Source organism: Musca vetustissima, unplaced genomic scaffold (assembly GCF_032173495.1).
Source record: "Musca vetustissima isolate MV318-11 ecotype Yass unplaced genomic scaffold, APGP_CSIRO_Mvet_v1 utg37201, whole genome shotgun sequence".
Lineage (NCBI taxonomy): Eukaryota > Metazoa > Arthropoda > Insecta > Diptera > Muscidae > Musca > Musca vetustissima.
This window is the reverse complement of record NW_026888913.1, coordinates 49,623-71,844: the sequence shown is the minus strand read 5'-3', so window position 1 is coordinate 71,844 and position 22,222 is coordinate 49,623. Positions and strand designations below refer to the sequence as shown.

Here is a 22,222-nt window from a genome sequence, read left to right as displayed (position 1 = left end):
GATATACTCAGAAAATGTGCCAAAAAATCAGGAAAATAATTACCTGTAACGAAGCTGGAACTTTATATGGGAGATATACCCAAAACTGGGTATATCTCCCATAAAATGATTTACAACCCAATGAGAACTCAAAATATGAAACGAGAGTCAACTCGTACGAAAAACCAGATCTTAAAGCCGGAGAAAAATGTTTTTAAAAATTCTGGAAGTTTTTGAAAAAAAAAATTAAATAAACTCAGTCCTTGGCAATATTGAAATATCTACTTTGTAAAAGTCCCTCCAAAAATACTTTCACGAAACGCACCCATCTTAAAACTTGACGGCTGATTGAAAGTTATTCGTCTATCATATAGCTCATCATATGCCGAGAAGAAATTCATTGCGGACACCAAATTGCAGATATCGTTAACTGGTATTTCGTAACCCTCGTAATTTTTAAAACTACCTGTTTTATTTTTAATTAATCATAGAAAAAAACAGACCAACGGACTATTTATACTGTCAGTACACATCACGTTTTGTTTAAATTCTTAGTGTGGAAATCTATTTGGATTTTTTATCATGTTTGTTTTGGGTTTGAAATTAGTTTTTGTAAATATTTGACTTGTTTTGCGAAGACTACCCAAAGCAAAGGATGGCGAAAGTGCCATCCCGATTTCATTTTTCTAACATTCCTGAGGTTATACCCCATTTTTTCGTTAATTACCCGTTCGTTGATCCTTACAGTATGCAGCAGGAGCGTTCAATTTTCTTTTCCGTTTTGGGCATTTCTTGCAGGGCCATTTCGACATGTTTTCGGGCCAACCACGACTGTTTCTGCAAACGATTGATGACAATGCGATAGGCACCAATGATATCACTTCGTGGACCATTCTGAGCAGCCTGCATCAGCATTTCCGTTGTTATGCCCAACTCTTCGAGAATTTGTCGAGCCTCCTGTTCGAGGGGTGTTAACTTACTCATATCCTCCGTATCTGTGGGAAACATAATACATGGCCCGGTTTCATTATCATAATTCTTAAAGAGTGGACATTCGGGAGGTACTGCAGCCAAAATATTATTCCATTGTAATTTCTGTTGACCCAGTGTGCCATTATTGAGCTGTCTTTCATTTTCCGTTTCCATGGGACCGACTTTCTTCTTTAGGGTGCCACATAAAAATGATCGCTTGGGGGTATTACTGCGTGACTGCTCTTTAATCGGTTCCAGGGGTAAATCTTTGGCCAATTCTATGGGTTGTAGGAAATTATCGACGAAAAATCCGTCTGTGCGTTTTGTGTTCATATTTATTGGCGGTTTATTGGTTAACTCCATGTAGCGTTCGCGCAGCGAATATTGTTTGCGCATGCGTCGCGATTTGGAACGCACCCAAAAGCCGGAACGTTTGGCAGATTTGGTGCGTAAATTAATTTCGTGTTGCATCAGTTCGGCACTAAGTTTTGGATGGGTTATAAATTGACTGTTCAGCATGTCATCGATGGTGGGTCGACGTATTGGGATATGGATTAAAATACGTTCTGCGGAGGAGAGAGAGGAAGAAATCGAGGAAATGGGAAGGATGTCCATTAAAATTTGTCATGGAGAATGTGTGAGGGTTTTGAATATCTGTACTTACGTATTAGTCTTATACATGGCAGACTCAGTTGACCCGGCAAGAGATAGTCTCCTTTGAGTATGGCTGCCTTCAGTCCCGGTATTGTGGGGGCCCGAAATGGCATATTGCCCACCACCATAAAATACAATAATATACCCAATGCCCATACATCAACGGGAGCTCCAATATAGTGGTCATCCGAAAATAATTCTGGTGCAGCATAGGGTGGCGAACCACAGAATGTATCAAGTTTTTGATTGGGGCCTAAAAATAAAACAAAAAACCAAATATTTAAAAAAAAATTCTCGACTTACGTAGGACATTGAAAAATATTTAAAAAATGCACATTCTATGTAGATATCTTCAATTCAGCCTGGCTGAATTAAGGTTTCTATAGGAAATCTTCAATTCAGCCGGGCTTAATTAAGGTTTCTATAGGAAATCTTCAATTCAGCCTGGCTGAATTTAGATTTCTATAGGAAATCTTCAATTCAGCCTGGCTGAATTTAGATTTCTATAGGAAATCTTCAATTCAATTGTCTGAATTAAGGTTTCTATAGGAAATCTTCAATTCAGCCTGGCTGAATTAGGGTTTCTAAAGGAGATCTTCAATTCAGCCTGGCTGAATTTAGTTTTTCCAATCATTATTCCCTTATCCTCTCAGCTTCAGACATTTCAAAAAAGAAAACACAAACTCTGACTGTTTTATCGTTTCCTAGAACTGACAACAATACAATGAGGAGCTAGGAGGGGGTCATTAACCTTTCATCCAAAGCTATGTCAAATTACAACACATGTATGTATGTGTATTTATGTACTCACCATTAAGTAATTGTGTGCTAAAACCAAAGTCAGCCAACTTTAGGCGATCCTCTGACAGGAGCAGAACATTTTCGGCCTTTATGTCACGATGAACAAAACCCAAACTGTGCTGTTGTTGTTGGAGAATAAAATAGAGAAATGGAGAACAACAAAAAGAAGACAAACAAATTAATGAAAAAATGTAAAGACAACAACAAATAAATTGTTAGAACAAAGAGCAATTAGAACCGGACGAGTAAGTAATAATTTCTTAAGTAATAATTTCGTACACACATACAAGTACATAGAAATACACAGACACACACACATTGACACTTTTGAAAAAATTACAAAATTTGTTGGCGTGTAATAACCTTTTGAGAGGAGTCACGTGCTGGAATTACGAGAAATATGAGTCTGTGTGTGGGTGTTACAGATGAATACAAAAATACTATTGTAACTACAGTCAGCTCCGGATAATTGCAATGGGGAAATTTGTTATTGCATACATATCAAAAATCAATTTCTAGTCATCCCTTAGGAGTCAAACCAGGGAAACCAGGAGCTCCTTTTAATGTTTGTTCCAAATTACATTTATCCGGATCCCACTGTCTCACTGTGTTTAGCTAATAAAAAACCAACAAACACAGCACTTTAACTTACCATATGTTTCACAGCCAATAACAATTGTTTAAAGAGGGGAGCTGCATGAATTTCACGTAATGGACCACCTTGGGTAATATGATTGTATAATTCACCACCACGAATCCATTCGGTGACTAGATAGACACGACCCAGCGTTTCGACTACCTCAAAAAGCCTATACAGCGGGTAACCGCCAGCAGTGACATTAGCATACACAATGACATTTTTATATATTCACAGCATTCGCACAGCAGGGCAGAATTTTATAAGGAAAGAGAAAAAGAAGAAGAAGAAAAACATTCGTATAAATAAATTAGTAATGAAAGTACGTGTTTAGTTTTGTTGGTTAGATTAGATTCCTGAAATAGTAAAAGTTAATTTTAGGGTAGTATAAAAATAGGCCTTGAAAAAATATTCTTTAAAAAATCCACGCCTTGTCTAAGTAGGCCTTGAAAAAATATTCTTTAAAAAATCCACGCCTTGTCTAAGTAGGCCTTGAAAAAATATTCTTTAAAAAATCCACGCCTTGTCTAAGTAGGCCTTGAAAAAATATTCTTTAAAAATCCACGCCTTGTCTAAGTAGGCCTTGACTAAAATATTATTTAACCCAGTAAGGAAAGTAGTAAAGTCGGACGGGGCCGACTATATGATACTCTTCACCACTATGGGTATATTAAACAGCATTATTAACATGAAATTGGATGAAATAACATATGTGCTATTTTTCTAAGTGTGAATCGGACTAGATCTATCCATAAACATGTCATTCGTTTGGGACAAAAGTATGAAAATCGACTTCAAACTAATCGACTTCAAGAAAACGTAACTACGTTATTCTAGGCTCAATTTTGTACGTTGTGCAAAATTTGATGTCAATATGACAAACATGAGGAGTTGGATGTACAATTTACTTAAAATCGGACGAAAATATATATGGAAGCTATACTAATATATGAAACGATTTCAACGAAACATGTCACAGGTTAAGTTATACTAATTTCGGTACGTTTAGTTCCTATCAGCCATATATTGGTTTTTTGGTGCGTCAATTACTTCATATCAGCCATATCTAAATCTCAACCGATGGCACACAAAATTCTGGACTAAATTCAGTACGCTATGCAACATAAGAACTTTCACACATTATTTAAATTAAATCAGACAAAAAATATATATCTAGATCCGAACCGATTTTCACGAAACTTGGCAGACATCGCTCTAGGCTCAATTCAATACGTCATGCTAAATTTCGTGCAAATGGAAAGATATATAGGGACTTTGGTGCACCATTTACATGAAATCGGACGAAACTATATATGGGAGCTATATCTAAATCTGGAACGATTTTCACGAAATTTGGCAGACATCATTTTAGACTTAATTAAGTACGCTGTGCCAAATTTAATGCAAATCGAAAGAAATAGAGGGACATTGGTGCCCCATTTACCTTAAATCGGACGAAACTATATATGGGAGCTATATCTAAATCTGAACCGATTTTCTCGAAACTAGGCACACATCATTCTGGACCTAATTCAGTACTCTATGCCAAATTCCATGCAAAACGAAATATATAGAGGGACTTTGGTGCCCCATTTACCTTAAATCGGACGAAACTATATATGGGAGCTATATCTAAATCTGAACCGATTTTTCCCAATTTCAATAGGGTTCGTCCTTGGGCCAAATAAGTGACTTGTGCCAAATTTCATCCAAATTGGATTGTAAATGCGACCTTGTTTACAATTTAACATCTACAGACGGACAGACGGACGGACGGACATGCATAAATCGACTCAGAAGTGATTCTATGCATATTCTCAAAAGGAACCATGTGTCTGTCTCGTTTCCTTTTGCCTGTTACAAACATATGTACAAAGGCATAATACCCTGTACCACAGTGTGGTGAAGTGTCCACGCCTTGTCTAAAATATTCTTTAAAAAAATCCACGCCTTGTCTAAAATATTCTTTAAAAAAATCCACGCCTTGTCTAAAATATTCTTTAAAAAAATCCACGCCTTGTCTAAAATATTCTTTAAAAAAATCCACGCCTTGTCTAAAATATTCTTTAAAAAAATCCACGCCTTGTCTAAAATATTCTTTAAAAAAATCCACGCCTTGTCTAAAATATTCTTTAAAAAAATCCACGCCTTGTCTAAAATATTCTTTAAAAAAATCCACGCCTTGTCTAAAATATTCTTTAAAAAAATCCACGCCTTGTCTAAAATATTCTTTAAAAAAATCCACGCCTTGTCTAAAATATTCTTTAAAAAAATCCACGCCTTGTCTAAAATATTCTTTAAAAAAATCCACGCCTTGTCTAAAATATTCTTTAAAAAAATCCACGCCTTGTCTAAAATATTCTTTAAAAAAATCCACGCCTTGTCTAAAATATTCTTTAAAAAAATCCACGCCTTGTCTAAAATATTCTTTAAAAAAATCCACGCCTTGTCTAAAATATTCTTTAAAAAAATCCACGCCTTGTCTAAAATATTCTTTAAAAAAATCCACGCCTTGTCTAAAATATTCTTTAAAAAAATCCACGCCTTGTCTAAAATATTCTTTAAAAAAATCCACGCCTTGTCTAAAATATTCTTTAAAAAAATCCACGCCTTGTCTAAAATATTCTTTAAAAAAATCCACGCCTTGTCTAAAATATTCTTTAAAAAAATCCACGCCTTGTCTAAAATATTCTTTAAAAAAATCCACGCCTTGTCTAAGTAGGCCTTGAAAAAAATATTCTTTAAAAAATCCACACCTTGTCTGAGTAGACCTTGAAAAAATATTCTTTAAAAAATCCACACCTTGTCTGAGTAGACCTTGAAAAAATATTCTTTAAAAAATCCACGCCTTGTCTAAGGTAGGCCTTGAAAAAATATTCTTTAAAAAATCCACGCCTTGCCTATGCAGGCCTTGAAAAAAACATTCTTTAAAAAATCCACGCCTTGTCTAAGGTAGGCCTTGAAAAAATATTCTTTAAAAAATCCACGCCTTGTCTAAGGTAGGCCTTGAAAAAATATTCTTTAAAAAATCCACGCCTTGTCTAAGGTAGGCCTTGAAAAAATATTCTTTAAAAAATCCACGCCTTGTCTAAGTAGGCCTTGAAAAAATATTCTTTAAAAAATCCACGCCTTGTCTAAGTAGGCCTTGAAAAAATATTCTTTAAAAAATCCACGCCTTGTCTAAGTAGGCCTTGAAAAAATATTCTTTAAAAAATCCACGCCTTGTCTAAGGTAGGCCTTGAAAAAATATTCCTTAAAAAATCCACGCCTTGTCTAAGTAGGCCTTGAAAAAATATTCCTTAAAAAATCCACACCTTGTCTAAGTAGGCCTTGAAAAAATATTCTTTAAAAAATCCACGCCTTGTCTAAGTAGGCCTTGAAAAAATATTCTTTAAAAAATCCACGCCTTGTCTAAGTAGGCCTTGAAAAAATATTCTTTAAAAAATTCACGCCTTGTCTAAGTAGGCCTTGAAATAATATTCTTTAAAAAATCGACGCCTTGTGTAGATCGGCCCTTGAAAAAATATTCTATTATATTGTAGTCCACTAAAAATTATAAATGTAAACCTGTGTGTCCTTTTGACTACATGTCCTTTCGGACTAAAAACAATTGTCTCACTTCAAATCCTTTAAAAATACTTCAAGCATTTTTCGAAAGTGTTATTTATCTAATAGGAGAAAATAATGTCAAGTACTTAGGCAATTACCACACTTCAAAACCTACAGACGAATATTTACACATACATACATACTAACCTTAAAATATTAGGATGATGAACACATTCAAGTGTGGCAATTTCACTTGAAAGCATACGCAATGCTTTGGCATCCAGTCCAGCTCGGTCAACTACTTTGATGGCAACTTTGTCTGTGTGGTCAGGACATCAGGAGGACAACAAATGATTTACATGCAGACGAGTTCCCAGAAGAAGCAGAAGAATGCATCGGCACACGCACACATTTAGATCCATAAAGCAAATAGTCAGGATATCGTTGGTAGACCACAAAATGCAAAAGAAAGCAAAGAGATAAAGAGAAGCAGAGAAAAGACAAATAAATAACACATGAAATAATTTCATTTCAAAGTCATATTTCAAACTGGCAGCAGAAGCAACAACAACAATAGTTTTAGTTTCCACTATTGTTTTGTTTTTTAATTAAACTAAAAGCCACACATACTACTAATGTGCGTATCCATCCATCTATTGGCCATGTTTTATAAATTATTTACGTTTTAGTGTGTGCGGGTTGGTTGGATGGAATACCCGTGTGTGTGTGGACTTACCTCGTGTTAGCTGGTGTACAGCTAATTTGACTTTGGAAAAATTGCCACGTCCTATATCGCCACAAAATCTGTAGAGACCAATGCGTCGGCCAACGGTTACCTGCAAAAATGGAAATAATAGAAAAAATAAAATTGTATTTTCATATAATTGTCTAATTAAAAATGTGTAATTTAATTATAATTTTGTTGTAGGTGGTGTTTTGATGAAATTTTCAAAATTGAATTTTTATACCCTACACAACTATGTTGTCAGGGTATTATAGCTTTGTGCAGCCCCAAATGTTTGTAACGCCGCGAACTATTGGTCCTAGACCCACCTTTAAGTATACCGATCGTCATATCTCGACTAGCTGAGTCGATCTAGACATGTGTGTCCGTCCGTCCGTCCGTCTGTCCATTATAATTTGTAAACACGATACGGGCCACAGTTATGGACCAATCTTCACGAAATTTTGCATGTAGGATGGGTTCTGGCCAATAAAGACCCCTATTGTTTTTGGAAAAGATCGGTTAATATTTAGGGGATGAAATGGACCAAATACTAAATTTTTTTCGGTTTTTCTGGTCGCTCCAGAGGCCGCAATTATGGCCCAAACACCGCGAATTTTAGCATGGAGAAGGGGATCGGGCCAGAGAATAAGCATGCATGTTTTGATAAAGATCGGTCAATATTTAGCGGGTCAAATGGACCCTGACTTTTGTGTGAAAAATGACAAAATTTGTATTCTATGGCATATATATTTACTCCTGGAGGATGTAGACCACAGGAGTTGCTAGCATATCCAAGAGGAGTGGTTGGCCTTTAAATTGATACCAAATATAGTGATGTATCTACTCAGATGTGGGAGTTACAGTCAAATATTTACAGGTGCTTACGTATTCAGATATTATTTAGTAACCCATTACCACATTAGAGGGAGAAATATCGCGCTGATGGCTTTGAAATTTTTTATGAAGTTCCAGTTATGGTCAAGAACAACGCCTACAATTTTCGGTGATGATCAGATTAAAATTTTGGGATGAAATGGACCGAAAACATAATTTTTTGTGTGTTTTCGAGTAGAGTATAATCCGAAAATCACAACACAACCCACCGAGAAGGTAATCTGGACAAGTAATTAGAAGGACTGTACGGAATATTCGAAAAAAGTATGGAAGAGGTGTTGTTAACCTCTAATCGGACAAGAGGGGGCAAATATCACGAAATATTACTCAGACTCGGAATAAACATCCTCAGAAAGTTAGAGTTCGTTGTAGTTGTGTAGGGTATCGCATGGTCGGACCCGTCCGACTATACTGCTCCGCTCACTGGTTAATATTTATTTTAAGTAGGTTTGTCAACGTAAATTAAATTCAGGGGTTATACAATTATATTTTGAAATCGACTTTTACAAGGGTCAATATTGGCGTTGTATTATACGTTTTTTTTTATCTAGTGGAATGTTTATACTCTGAGGGAAATAAAATTTCAAATTGAAGACACTAAGGTTGTAAAACTAGGCTAGAAACTTTAAAATAGCAAATATTAATCAGGACCCCTGTATGTATTTACAAATTTTAACCTATTTCAAAAATTTTTAAGCGATAATTATTTTTTTTTGCCATGAAACTGGAACTTTAAAATTTTGTGTCGCCTCCAAATGTCAGCCTTCAAAACCCCGAAATGCCAGTTGGAGACTTTTCGTTTAGAAAACGCTCCTACAAGCCTCAAAATTCCAAAAGTAGGGTGAGACCTTTATTTGAAGGCTACATAAAGACATGGACCAGTATTGATCCTTTTTTTCCTGAGCAGATGTTTGTAAGTCTACAAAACCTCAAAATCCCAAATGAAGCCACAATCAAAATACCGGAAATTGGCCCGGTTTTTTATGGGGATATGTGATAACATGGCCTATAATGATTTTCTGCACAGATTCAAAATTCTACAAGGATTCTAAAACTCCACAATGCCAAATACAGATAATTGGGCTGGACCATGGCCCAGGTTTAATAATTGCCGGCACATATGTATTTTGGTTTCTAAAAACCCGATATGCGATTTCGGTCGGAAAATCCGCCTAAAATCCGTAAAATACCGATATTTGCCAAGACCCGCTACATGGGAGCTATATGCTTTTGAAAATTCGAATTAAGGGGACTCACCCATTCTCGGTGTCAAAAATTTTTATTTAGTTTTTCGAATCTACACTAATTCAAAAATTTCAAGTGAAAATCTCAAGAACTCTTCAAGATAAAGTCGATGATACAATAACATCATCAAGTGACGGCAAGAGTGATTCTCAAACTTTAAACGCATTTTTCTTTACTTTTTTTTACATTTGAATTTTAGTAAAAAAATAGAAAAATAGAACATGCAATTTTGTTTAAGAAAGGACATTATTTAACCAAAATAACTGGAATTTGGGTTCACAGTAGGTAGAAAACATCTTTGTAGAAATTTTCAATATAGGTCTATATATGACTATTTGTAGATATAACCCCCCATTTATTTGTTCTGATCCATTTTCGATATTTTAAAGTGTTAACCGCATTCTCCAAACGACAGGGCTATAATTTGGCAATCCGAGTTCTTTAAGGCTGGCATACATCAATGGGGAAAACGGCCTATATATGGTCCATATTTTGAACGGCACCTCCTCCACAAAAACCTCCACAACCTTTTTGGTATTTTGAAGGTTTTTATCGTATATCCCACCAGAGTAGATTCAATTTGGCATTCTCATTAATTAATTTTAATAAATGAACCTTGACATATTTTTATACCCTCAGCCGTATGGCCAATGAGTGTATATACACTTTGATACGGTGAAAATGTGCCTCATAGAAATATTTGTTTTAGGGCCATGTTTCTTTGGACCAAATCCGTTTCAGAAAATTTGGAGTCGATTTACACATGTCCGGCCGTCCGTTGTCCGTCAATCTGTTTGGCTGGTACGCACGATAACTCCCGACTTCATCCAAAATTTGCAAATCTTATTATTTCTTCCAAACTTAGTCTAAGTTCGATGATGGGGAATATGGGTCCACTCACCCACAAATTGTCAAAATTGTGCTAAAAATTAGTTTTATAATATTATGCGAACGGACTATCCGATTTGAACCAAACTATGCACAACCCAAAAGTCTGGATTACGTCTGAAGATTGGGACCATTGGTCTACTCCTTCTGGTAACTTCCCCACAAATGGTTAACATTTTCAATACCTATAAATGCAATATCAGGCGAATGGAATGCCAGATTTGAACCAAACCTTGGACAACCTACCTCCTTCCTTCTGGAACTTCCCTCACAAATGGTCAATATTTTATAAAATTTGATCAACATTAAATCCAAAAAATCTAAACATAAAATCTGTGTGTAACTTCGCAAACAATAGGCTGGGGGTATATACATGTCGGCAACACCGACTGACACTTTTTTACTTGCTATTTTTTTAAATTCGCATTCTTTAGAAATTCTACGCTTCTCGTTTTACCTACGCTACTTAATAAAACATATTTTTGACAAATGGAGGCCCTAAAAATTGTGTATAATGTAACGTCTCTTGATAGAGCTTGAAAATATAATTTAAAACCAGTGAGCGGAGCAGTATAGTCGGACGGGGCCGACCATACGATACCCTACACAACTACCACGGAACTCAAATTTTCTGCGGATGTTTATTCCGAGACTGGGCAATATTTCGTGATATTTGCACCCTCTTGCCCGATTAGAGGTAAACAGCACCTCTTCCTCACACTGACATATCTTCCGAATATTACGAGTATTCAGTACAGCTATTGTCTAGATTCCCTTCACCGTGGGTTGTGTTGTGATGTTCGGCTTTCATTTGAGGTCTATAGATCGACTCGAAAAAAACACAAAAAATTAAGTTTTCGGTCCACTTCATTCCAAAATTATTATCTAATCATCACCGAAAATTATAGGCGTTGTCCTTGACCATAACTGGAACCTCATGGAACACTTCAAAGCGATCAGCGCTATAATTCCGCTCTCCAGAGTGATAATGGGTTACTAAATAATATACGAATACGGAGATACCTGTAAATATTTAGGTGCAACTCTAACATCCGAGCACATACAACAATATAATTGGTCTTAATTTAAAGGTCAACCACTCCTCCTGGATATAATATCAACTTCTCGGGTATATGTCCTTCAGGGGTAAACATATGCGCCATAGAATACAAATGTTGTCATTTTTCACACAAAAGTCAGGGCCCATTTGACCCGCTAAATATTGACCGATCTTTTTCCAAACAGGCATGCTTATTCTTTGGCCCGATCCCCTTCTCCATGCAAAATTTCACGATGTTCGGACCATTGTTGCGGCCTCTGGAGCGACCAGAAAAACCGACAAAAATTTAGAATTTGGTCCATTTCATCCCCTAAATATTAACCGATCTTTCCCAAAAACAATAGGGGTCTTCATTGTACAGAACCCATCCTACATGCAAAATTTCGTGAAGATTGGTCCATAACTGTGGCCTGTATCGTGTTTACAAATTATAATGGACAGACGGACGGACGGACGGACGGACACACATGTCTAGATCGACTCAGCTAGTCGAGATATGACGATCGGTATACTTAAAGGTGGGTCTAGGACCAATATTTCGCGGCGTTACAAACTTTTGGGGCTGCACAAAGCTATAATACCCTGACAACATAGTTGTGTAGGGTATAAAAAACCTATGCTTTTTAATAGACATGTAAAAAATATGTTTAAAAAATCTAATCTTTTTGAATGACATACATATATATTTAAATCAGTGAGCGGAGCAGTATAGTGGGACGGATCTTACCATACCCTACACAACTACTTCGGAAATCTTACTTTCTGTAGATCTATATTCCGAGCCTGGTAATATTATTCGATGCTGATCCTCAGCAGTAAATATATACGTCCTAGAATGCAATTATTATAATTGTTCACCCAAAAGTCTGGGTCCATTTGACCCGCTAACTATTACCAATCTTTATCAAACCAATCTTTAACAGGCGTGCTTATTCATTGGCCCGATCCCCTTCTCTATGTAAAATTTCGCGATGTTTGGGCCATAATCGCGGCCTCTAGAGCGACCACAAAATTTAAGTATTTGGCAATTTCACCCCCTAAATATTGACGGATGAAACCAATTGGCCAGAGCCCATCCAACATGCAAAATTTCGTGAAGATTGGTTCATAAGGTGTTTACAAATTATAATGGACAGACGGACACACATGTCTAGATTGACTCAGCTAGTCGAGATTTGACGATCGGTATAAAGATGGGTTAAGGACCAATATTTCGCGGCGTTACAAATTCTGGGGGCTGTACAAAGCTAAATACCCTGACAACATAGTCGTGTAGGTTAAAACCAGTGAAATCCATTAAAATCTAACAATGTGTGATTGAATCTTCTGATTCTAGGACCAATATTTCGCGGCGTTACAAACTCTTGGGGCTGCATAAAGCTATAATACCCTGACAACTTAGTTGTGTAGGGTATAAAAATCAATGCCTGTTGGCCTTTGAAAAATATGTCTTAAAGAATCCACGCATCTAGGGTCTTAGAAAAAATGTCGATTGAAACCCCACATCCCATTAGGTTCTTCTTTAAGAATTCTACGTCTGTAAAAGTCCTTCAACCAATATTAATTTAAAAATCCACCCTCAGTTCAATATGGACCTAATTCAGCACGCTGTACAAAATCTGAACCGATTTTTCCCAATTGCAATAGCGTTCATCCTTGAGCCAAATAAATAAGAGGAACCAAATTTCATCCGAATCGAATAATTAATGCGACATGTACATTGTTTAGATAATACCCTGCACCACAGTGTGGTACACACACTCTCTTCGAGAATTAACAACGACTCCAAATTGTCTGAAACAGATTTGGTCCAAAAAGTTGTAAAACCAACATTTCGATGAGTCACATTTTTTCGTATAGGTCCTTCAAAACATTTTCTTGTAGGACAACTTGAACAAATGTTGTTTCAAACCAGTAAGGAAAGTAGTGAAGTCGGACTGGGCCGACTATATGATACCCTTCACCATTCTGGGTATATTGTACATATGTATCCTAATAATTGCATCTCTATGTTCCCTCTTTCTCCAATCTGTCCTAACTTTAATTTCATACGAGCAGATTTAGAGCCGCCTGCGTAACATGGGGAAAATTTATGGAAAATGATTTATTGATACACGCTATTCGCTACGCCGCGGTGTTAAAAAATACAATCTATATGTGGGAGCTATATCTAAATCTGAACCGATTTTCACGAAAATTAACACACATCTCTCTAGACTTAATACAGTACGCTATGCAAAATGTTGTGCAAATCGAAGGATATATATAGGGACCTTGGTGCACCATTTACATAAAATCGGACGAAAATATATATGTGAGATATGTCGAAATTTAAACCGATTTTCTCGAAACTCACTACTCATCATACTAGACTCAATTCAGTACGCTATGCCAAACTTCGTACAAATCGAAGGATATAAAGGGACTTTGGTGAACTACTTACCTAAAATCGGACGAAAATATATATGAGAGCTATATCTAAATCTGAACCGATATCCACGAAATTTAACACACATCGTTTTAGACTTAATTCAGTACGCTGTGCCAAATATCGTGCAAATCGAAGTATATATTGAGACTTTGGTACACCATTTACCTTAAATCGGACGAAAATATATATGGGAGCTATATCTAAATCTGAACCGATATCCACGAAATTTAACACACATCGGTTTAGACTTAATTCAGTACGCTGTGCCAAATATCGTGCAAATCGAAGTATATATTGAGACATTGGTACACCATTTACCTTAAATCGGACGAAAATATATATGGGAGCTATATCTAAATCCGAACCGATTTTCACGAAACTTAACACACATCGTTCTAAGCTTAATTCAGTACGCTGTGCCAAATTTCGTGCAAATCGGAAGATTTATAGGGACTTTAATGCACCATTTACCTTAAATGGGACGAAAATACTTATGGGAGCTCTATCAAAATCTGAACCGATTTTCATGAAACTGTGCACACATCATTCTAGACCTAATTCCACGAAATCTGAACCGACTTCCACGAAATCTGAACCGATTTTCACGAAGCTTAACACACATCATTCTAGACCTAATTCATTACGCTATGCCAAATTTCATGCAAATGGAAGTATATATTGAGACTTTGGTACACCATTTACCTTAAATCGGACGAAAATATATATGGGAGCTATATCTAAATCTGATCCGATTTTCACGAAACCTTGCACACATCATTCTAGACCTAATTCATTACGATGTACCAAATTTCGTGCAAATCGAAAGATATATAGGGACCGTTTACATTAAATCGGACGAAAATATACATGGGAGCTACATCTAAATCTGAACCGATTTTATCCTTTCCTTTTGCCTGTTACAAACATATACACAAAGACATAATAACCTGTACCACAGAGTGGTGAAGGGTATACAAATCCACGCCTTGTGGGACACCTAGAAGAAATATTCCTTAAAATCAACGTCTTGTGGGACAACTTTAAACAATATTCTTTAATATCCACGTCTTGTGGAACACATTGAAAAAATATTTTTGTATAAATTCACGCCTTATGTAGGTTCTAGAAAAACTATGTAGTTCGTAGAAAAATTATTCTTTAAAAAAACCACACTTTTTGTAGGTTCTAGAAAGAAAAAATATACTTTTAAAAATCCACGTCCCTGTTGGTCCTTTAAAAAATATTTTTTATAAAATCCACGGTTTTGTTGGTCCTTGAAAATATATTCTTTATAAAATCCAAAAATATTCCTTAACAAAAGCCCTCAATTATTTCTGTTCATTATATTTAAAATGTTAATCACATTGTTTTACTTTCCAATTTTCTGGCTTAATGTAAGATTATTTTTGTTCTCAAAAATAATTGAGTTCCTTAAAATTACATTACATTCGTTAAAAATGCTCTTTTAACATTTCCAGGAATTATTTGCAATTATGAATCGTATTACAATGTTAAAAACAAAAGAATATATAAGGATATGTGGAAATTTACTATCAAACGTAAACACATCTTATTAAAATGTATTTTTAGTGGTTCATTTGATTTGCATTTCAAAAATTTATTCACAGAAATTGATACGTTTTCCTCAGAGTTTTCATATGTCAAGGTCGTTTTATTTTTTTAAATTTATTTATTCTTAAGAAATTTAATCTTTGAATTTGTAAAATCTTCAAGATAAGATGTATTACAAATTTTATTTTAAATTTGAAACCAAAATTTAAATTGGAATCAAAATGCTAGTTTCACACCACACGGGGCCTAAGGTATACATACACACATTATAATCAAAAGGCTAAATTAGTATAACATTTCAACCTCACATTTCGAACCAAATGAGAAATGTTAACCACAAATTGTTCCAGAAATTAGCATTTGACGTGAAAATAATAATTTGTATGTTTGGGGAAAATCCGAAAAATGGGCTTCGCACAACCGAACCACAAAAGAAAATGAATATTGAAAAGAGGACCACCCCACAAAACCGTAGTGAAAATTACAACACACAAGAAATATCCCCGAAAACCACACAATACACACATGCACCAACTCATACATAAACATTGAATTCATCTCGAACACACGTTTGGGTGTATGTGTGTGTGTGTGCGACATTATTATTCATTCATATTAAAACTTTACACACACACACGAACTAAGAAATCAAGTGGTGTCTTAAGGAACATCTGATATCCTGACACATTTACGTAAGTAAGTATACACGTGAGTATGTTTGTGTGCGTCTGTGTTATAACAACAGACATGTCTGTAACCAGTTGTTGCTGCTGTTGTACTGGTTGTTGTTTTTGGTTCAAGGTATTCATTGTTAGTTTATTTCCTGTAATTGAAATTGACAGTGACATGGATATGGTTATGGATTTTTACCTTGGTTATTTTTGATGAATATTCATGACAATGCAGACACACACATACATCGCAACAACCATGCAACCACATAAATATAGGGATTCTCATTTATGTGTTATGTCGCAGATAAGAGATGCTTTTAGCAAGTTTATTATATAGTTCAGTAGACAGGATAAATGAAAATTAAATTCCAAGGAAATAAGGGAACGATGATATGGCAACTATTACACTAGGCGGGAAAGAAGGAAAACTATTTTTTTAAATAATTAAAAATGGGAAAATGTGGGACACCTTGTAAAAATATTCTTTATAAAATCCACGCCTTGTCTAAGGCCTTAAAAAATATTCTTTATAAAATCCACGCCTTGTCTAAGGCCTTAAAAAATATTCTTTATAAAATCCACGCCTTGTCTAAGGCCTTAAAAAATATTCTTTATAAAATCCACGCCTTGTCTAAGACCTGAAAAAAATATTCTTTATAAAATCGACGCCTTGTCTAAGACCTGAAAAAAATATTCTTTATAAAATCCACGCCTTGTCTAAGACCTGAAAAAATATTCTTTATAAAATCCACGCCTTGTCTAAGACCTGAAAAAATATTCTTTATAAAATCCACGCCTTGTCTAAGACCTGAAAAAATATTCTTTATAAAATCCACGCCTTGTCTAAGACCTGAAAAAATATTCTTTATAAAATCCACGCCTTGTCTAAGACCTGAAAAAATATTCTTTATAAAATCCACGCCTTGTCTAAGACCTGAAAAAATATTCTTTATAAAATCCACGCCTTGTCTAAGACCTGAAAAAATATTCTTTATAAAATCCACGCCTTGTCTAAGACCTGAAAAAATATTCCTTAAAATATCCACGCCTTGTCTAAGACCTGAAAAAATATTCTTTATAAAATCCACGCCTTGTCTAAGACCTGAAAAAATATTCTTTATAAAATCCACGCCTTGTCTAAGACCTGAAAAAATATTCTTTATAAAATCCACGCCTTGTCTAAGACCTGAAAAAATATTCTTTATAAAATCCACGCCTTGTCTAAGACCTGAAAAAATATTCTTTATAAAATCCACGCCTTGTCTAAGACCTGAAAAAATATTCTTTATAAAATCCACGCCTTGTCTAAGACCTGAAAAAAATATTCTTTATAATATCCACGCCTTATCTAAGACCTGAAAAAATATTCTTTATAAAATCCACGCCTTGTCTAAGACCTGAAAAAATATTCTTTATAAAATCCACGCCTTGTTAAGGTTCTTGAAAAAAATATTCTTTATAAAATCCACGCCTTGTCTAAGGCCTGAAAAAATATTCTTTATAAAATCCACGCCTTGTCTAAGGCCTGAAAAAATATTCTTTATAAAATCCACGCCTTGTCTAAGGCCTGAAAAAATATTCTTTATAAAATCCACGCCTTGTCTAAGGCCTGAAAAAATATTCTTTATAAAATCCACGCCTTGTCTAAGGCCTGAAAAAAATATTCTTTATAAAATCCACGCCTTGTCTAAGACCTGAAAAAAAATATTCTTTATAAAATCCACGCCTTGTCTAAGACCTGAAAAAAAATATTCTTTATAAAATCCACGCCTTGTCTAAGGCCTGAAAAAAATATTCTTTATAAAATCCACGCCTTGTCTAAGGCCTGAAGAAATATTCTTTATAAAATCCACGCCTTGTCTAAGGCCTGAAAAAATATTCTTTATAAAATCCACGCCTTGTCTAAGACCTGAAAAAAAATATTCTTTATAATATCCACGCCTTATCTAAGACCTGAAAAAATATTCTTTATAAAATCCACGCCTTGTCTAAGACCTGAAAAAATATTCTTTATAAAATCCACGCCTTGTCTAAGGCCTGAAAAAATATTCTTTATAAAATCCACGCCTTGTCTAAGGCCTGAAAAAATATTCTTTATAAAATCCACGCCTTGTCTAAGACCTGAAAAAATATTCTTTATAAAATCCACGCCTTGTCTAAGACCTGAAAAAAATATTCTTTATAATATCCACGCCTTATCTAAGACCTGAAAAAATATTCTTTATAAAATCCACGCCTTGTCTAAGACCTGATAAAATATTCTTTATAAAATCCACGCCTTGTCTAAGGCCTGAAAAAATATTCTTTATAAAATCCACGCCTTGTCTAAGGCCTGAAGAAATATTCTTTATAAAATCCACGCCTTGTCTAAGGCCTGAAAAAATATTCTTTATAAAATCCACGCCTTGTCTAAGGCCTGAAAAAATATTCTTTATAAAATCCACGCCTTGTCTAAGGCCTGAAATGCTAATGATGTGAACACCGCAGTGTATAGGGCAACCTAGCACGCAGTAGCTACACGTAATGTGATGGAGAATTATCGGGAGAAAAGGAGATAGGTGAAACGTGTTTTCAGAAAAAAGAAGAAAGAACAAGAAAAACGTGAGCGTGAGCAAATCGAGATGTACACGACTCAGAATGATGTCCGGAAATTTTACCAACGAGTAAAACACCAAACCGAAGGTTTTGGTGTAGGCACATCCTCCTGTAGAGATAAAGAATGAAACCTGGTGACAGATACAGACAGCGCGTTGAAGATCTGGAAAGATCATTTGGTATCAAATAGTGGCGTTGAAGAAGATACCCCAGAACCAATAAGAGATGAGATTGTATAGAGTGTATACCACCTAGCCTAGCCAAGATGAGGTCATAAAAGCAATTAATCGGCTCAAGAACAATAAAGTAGCAGGAGCCAATGTGTTACCAGCCGAACTATTCAAGACTGGTGGTAAGATGCTGGTCAAGAACATGCGCCAGCTGATTAGTACAATTTGGCTAGAGGAATGCATGCCCAACGATTGTAACCTCAGCATCCAGGGTCCCGTGCACAAAAACAAGACGATATGTGCCAAATATAGAGCCTTCGCCTTCTTCCCATCGCATATAAAGTGCTATCCAGTGTGCTGTGTGAACGATTGAAGCCAATGTTCAATGACACTATTGGACCATACCAATGCGGCTTAAGACCTGGCAAATCCACCATTGACCAGATTTTCACTCCGCGCTAAATCCTGGAAAAGACCCACGAAAAACACATCGACGCATACCAAGGAGTCTGCCAAAGTGGGTCTGGCACTAAACGGCGAGAAGACCAAGCTGATGGTATCTACGTGCAAGGCGTCCAGTAGACTCGGATCAACTGTGGAACTTGAGAACTACTGCTTCGATGTAGTTAAAGATTTTATATACCTTGGTACCGCCATAAATAAAACGAATGACATCAGTTTTAAAATTCGGAGAAGGATAGTGATGGCCAATAGATGCTACTATGATCTATGTAAGCAATTTAGAAACAAGGCCACCTCCCGCCAGACCAAACTTACACTTTACAAGACGCTGATACTACCCGTGCTGTTATATGGATCTGAAGGATATATTCTTTAAAAATCCACTTCTTGTGGGACACCCTGAACAAATATTCTTTAAAAATCCACGCTTGTGTAGGTCCATGAACAAATATTCTTAAAAAAATCCACGCCTTGTAAGATACCCTCAAAAAATACTCCTAAAAAAATCTACGCCTTGTAAGATACCCTCAAAAAATATTCTTAAAAAATCCACGCCTTCCAAATCCAAAAAAATCCACGCCTTATATGACACCAATCCAAATCCAAAAAAATCCACGCCTTATATGACACCAATCCAAATCCAAAAAAATCCACGCCTTATAAGACACCCTCAAAAAATATTCTTTAAAAAATCCACGCCTTGTGTAGGTTCATGAACAAATATTCTTAAAAAAATCCACGCCTTGTGTAGGTTCATGAACAAATATTCTTAAAAAAATCCACGCCTTGTAAGATACCCTCAAAAAATATTCTTAAAAAAATCCACGCCTTGTAAGATACCCTCAAAAAATATTCTTAAAAAATCCACGCCTTCCAAATCCAAAAAAAATCCACGCCTTATAAGACACCAATCCAAATCCACAAAAATCCACGCCTTATAAGACACCCTCAAAAAATATTCTTAAAAAAACCCACGCCTTGTGTAGGTTCATGAAAAAGTATTCGTAAAAAAATCCACGTCTTGTGGGACACCCTGAGAAAATATTCCTTAAAAATCCACGCTTGTGTAGGTCCATGAAAAAGTATTCTTAAAAAAATCCACGCCTTGTAAGACACCCTGAAAAAGCATTCTTTAAAAAAAATACACGTCTTGTGGTACCCCTTAAAAATGTTCTTAAAAATCCACGCCCATTGTAACCCTTGAAAAGATATGCTTTAATAAATCCACCCCTATTGTAACCCTTGAAAAAACCTCGCCTTTTGAGGTCCTTGTAAAAAATTTAAAATCTCAAGTACTCACCTCGTGTCCGCATCTTGGATCGCATTGCAGAGCTTTGGTAAGCCTCTGATACGGCGGTGTGGTATTGGTGGGACACTTTGGCACGGACGCTGTTGGCTCTATTAAATCACCGTGGGTATCCACGACTGCTGTTTTTTATTGATGATTTTGAAATGTGGAGTTTGAATGTCGTCGCCTGTTCGGGATTGTTTTTTTCTCAATTGAAATCAATATTTCTTGTTGCCTTCTGGAAGAGACACTTTCCGAATGAATTATAAGCGATTGAAATATTGAACATAAATTCAAACATGCGTTGCGATTTTGAAAACGTATTTTAAAAATTATGTTGTGTGTGTTCTGCTTTGGCTCCTTTTTGAGGTATTTTTATTGCCACGTGCTTGTTGGCTTGCTGGCTTCCTTGTGTAGCCTTTGCCTTTGGCTTTGGTTTATGGGTTAGTATGCTGCTTTTTACTTTGGCATTTATGTGCAAAATAACTTTGGAGGTGATTTCTATGTTGGCTTTCCGGTTAAATGCCTTGTGTACTTTGCTTTGAACTGCTGATAACCAACAAGAAATTATTGCTGCAGATATGGCTCCGTCGCACACACACACACCTCAGTTCGCTTTACCCCTTCGTAATACCACAACTTGTTTCAAACTCTTTTATATCGTTCTTCTTCTTCTTTTTCTGTCTTTGGGGTTTACACCTTCTGTCGTTCGTTCTCACTCCTCTTCTCTTTACGCGGAATTTTCTCTTGACTTGACTAGAACATTAAATATCATGTTTTATTGCCTGCACATACATACACCAATACAATGACGCCGATGATGATGGTGGTGGTAGTGTGAGTGCGTGTTACATCGACTGATGAATTTGTATGTGGATTTTTTCCTTTAATTTCTTTGGGTGTTGTTTTTATTGTTGTTGCTGTTGTTTTGTGATCCTTTTGTATGTTTTTTTATTTTTGTTGTTGTTGTTGCTTCTATTAACTTTTATGTCTTCATTTAATAGCTGTAATGATATGAAGAGGAATATAAAAAACGGAAATTGTTACTTTCTAATTCAATACTTTTGTAGCATTAAAAGGTTTGTGTATGGTTTTTTCCTAAGCATTGATCGGAATAGGCAATTTAAGGAGGCAATAAATATCGACTTTAATGTAAGGCTAATTAAAATTATTTATTATTATAGAAAATTTAATATTAAACAACAACAAACAAAAAAAAAAATCCAACGCTTATCGTTGGAGTTTTAAGTCATTAACGTTCATTTCTAACAAAAGAAATATTTTCTTTAAATCCACGCCGATATTTATTTTTTAAAAAATATATTTAAAAAATCTGCGCCTAGTTTTTTAGATCAAATTTGGAGACAGAATTAAAAAAAAAATTCACAATTATAGATCTTCTTAAAAAAAACACTTATAGTATATATATTTTTCAGAAATCCACACTTATAGTTCCATTTGAAGAAAAATAAGATCCTCGTCTATAATCCTTCCTATTTTTATTTTTGAAATACATGCCTATATACATATTTTTAATCAACGCCTATATAATATAGAACCAGTAAAGTTCGAAGGAACATTGACTTGAAACTGAACGAACTTAAATCTAAACCTAACACGATTT

General features: G+C 35.5%; 1 protein-coding gene across 1 annotated transcript; it reads right to left on the bottom strand.

Annotated features, from left to right (window-relative positions):
* Positions 1–720: 720 nt before the first annotated feature.
* Positions 721–20,750, bottom strand: LOC133336712 (MAP/microtubule affinity-regulating kinase 3-like). Its single transcript, XM_061544992.1, has 7 exons — positions 20,611–20,750; positions 7,329–7,428; positions 6,800–6,911; positions 3,059–3,215; positions 2,417–2,525; positions 1,616–1,858; positions 721–1,517 (listed from the first exon to the last, which is right to left on the bottom strand). Exons 3-7 carry the CDS (start codon positions 6,853–6,855, stop codon positions 721–723), a joined length of 1,362 nt encoding a protein of 453 aa, XP_061400976.1. The 5' UTR covers positions 6,856–6,911; positions 7,329–7,428; positions 20,611–20,750.
* Between the last annotated feature and the right edge of the window lie 1,472 nt (positions 20,751–22,222).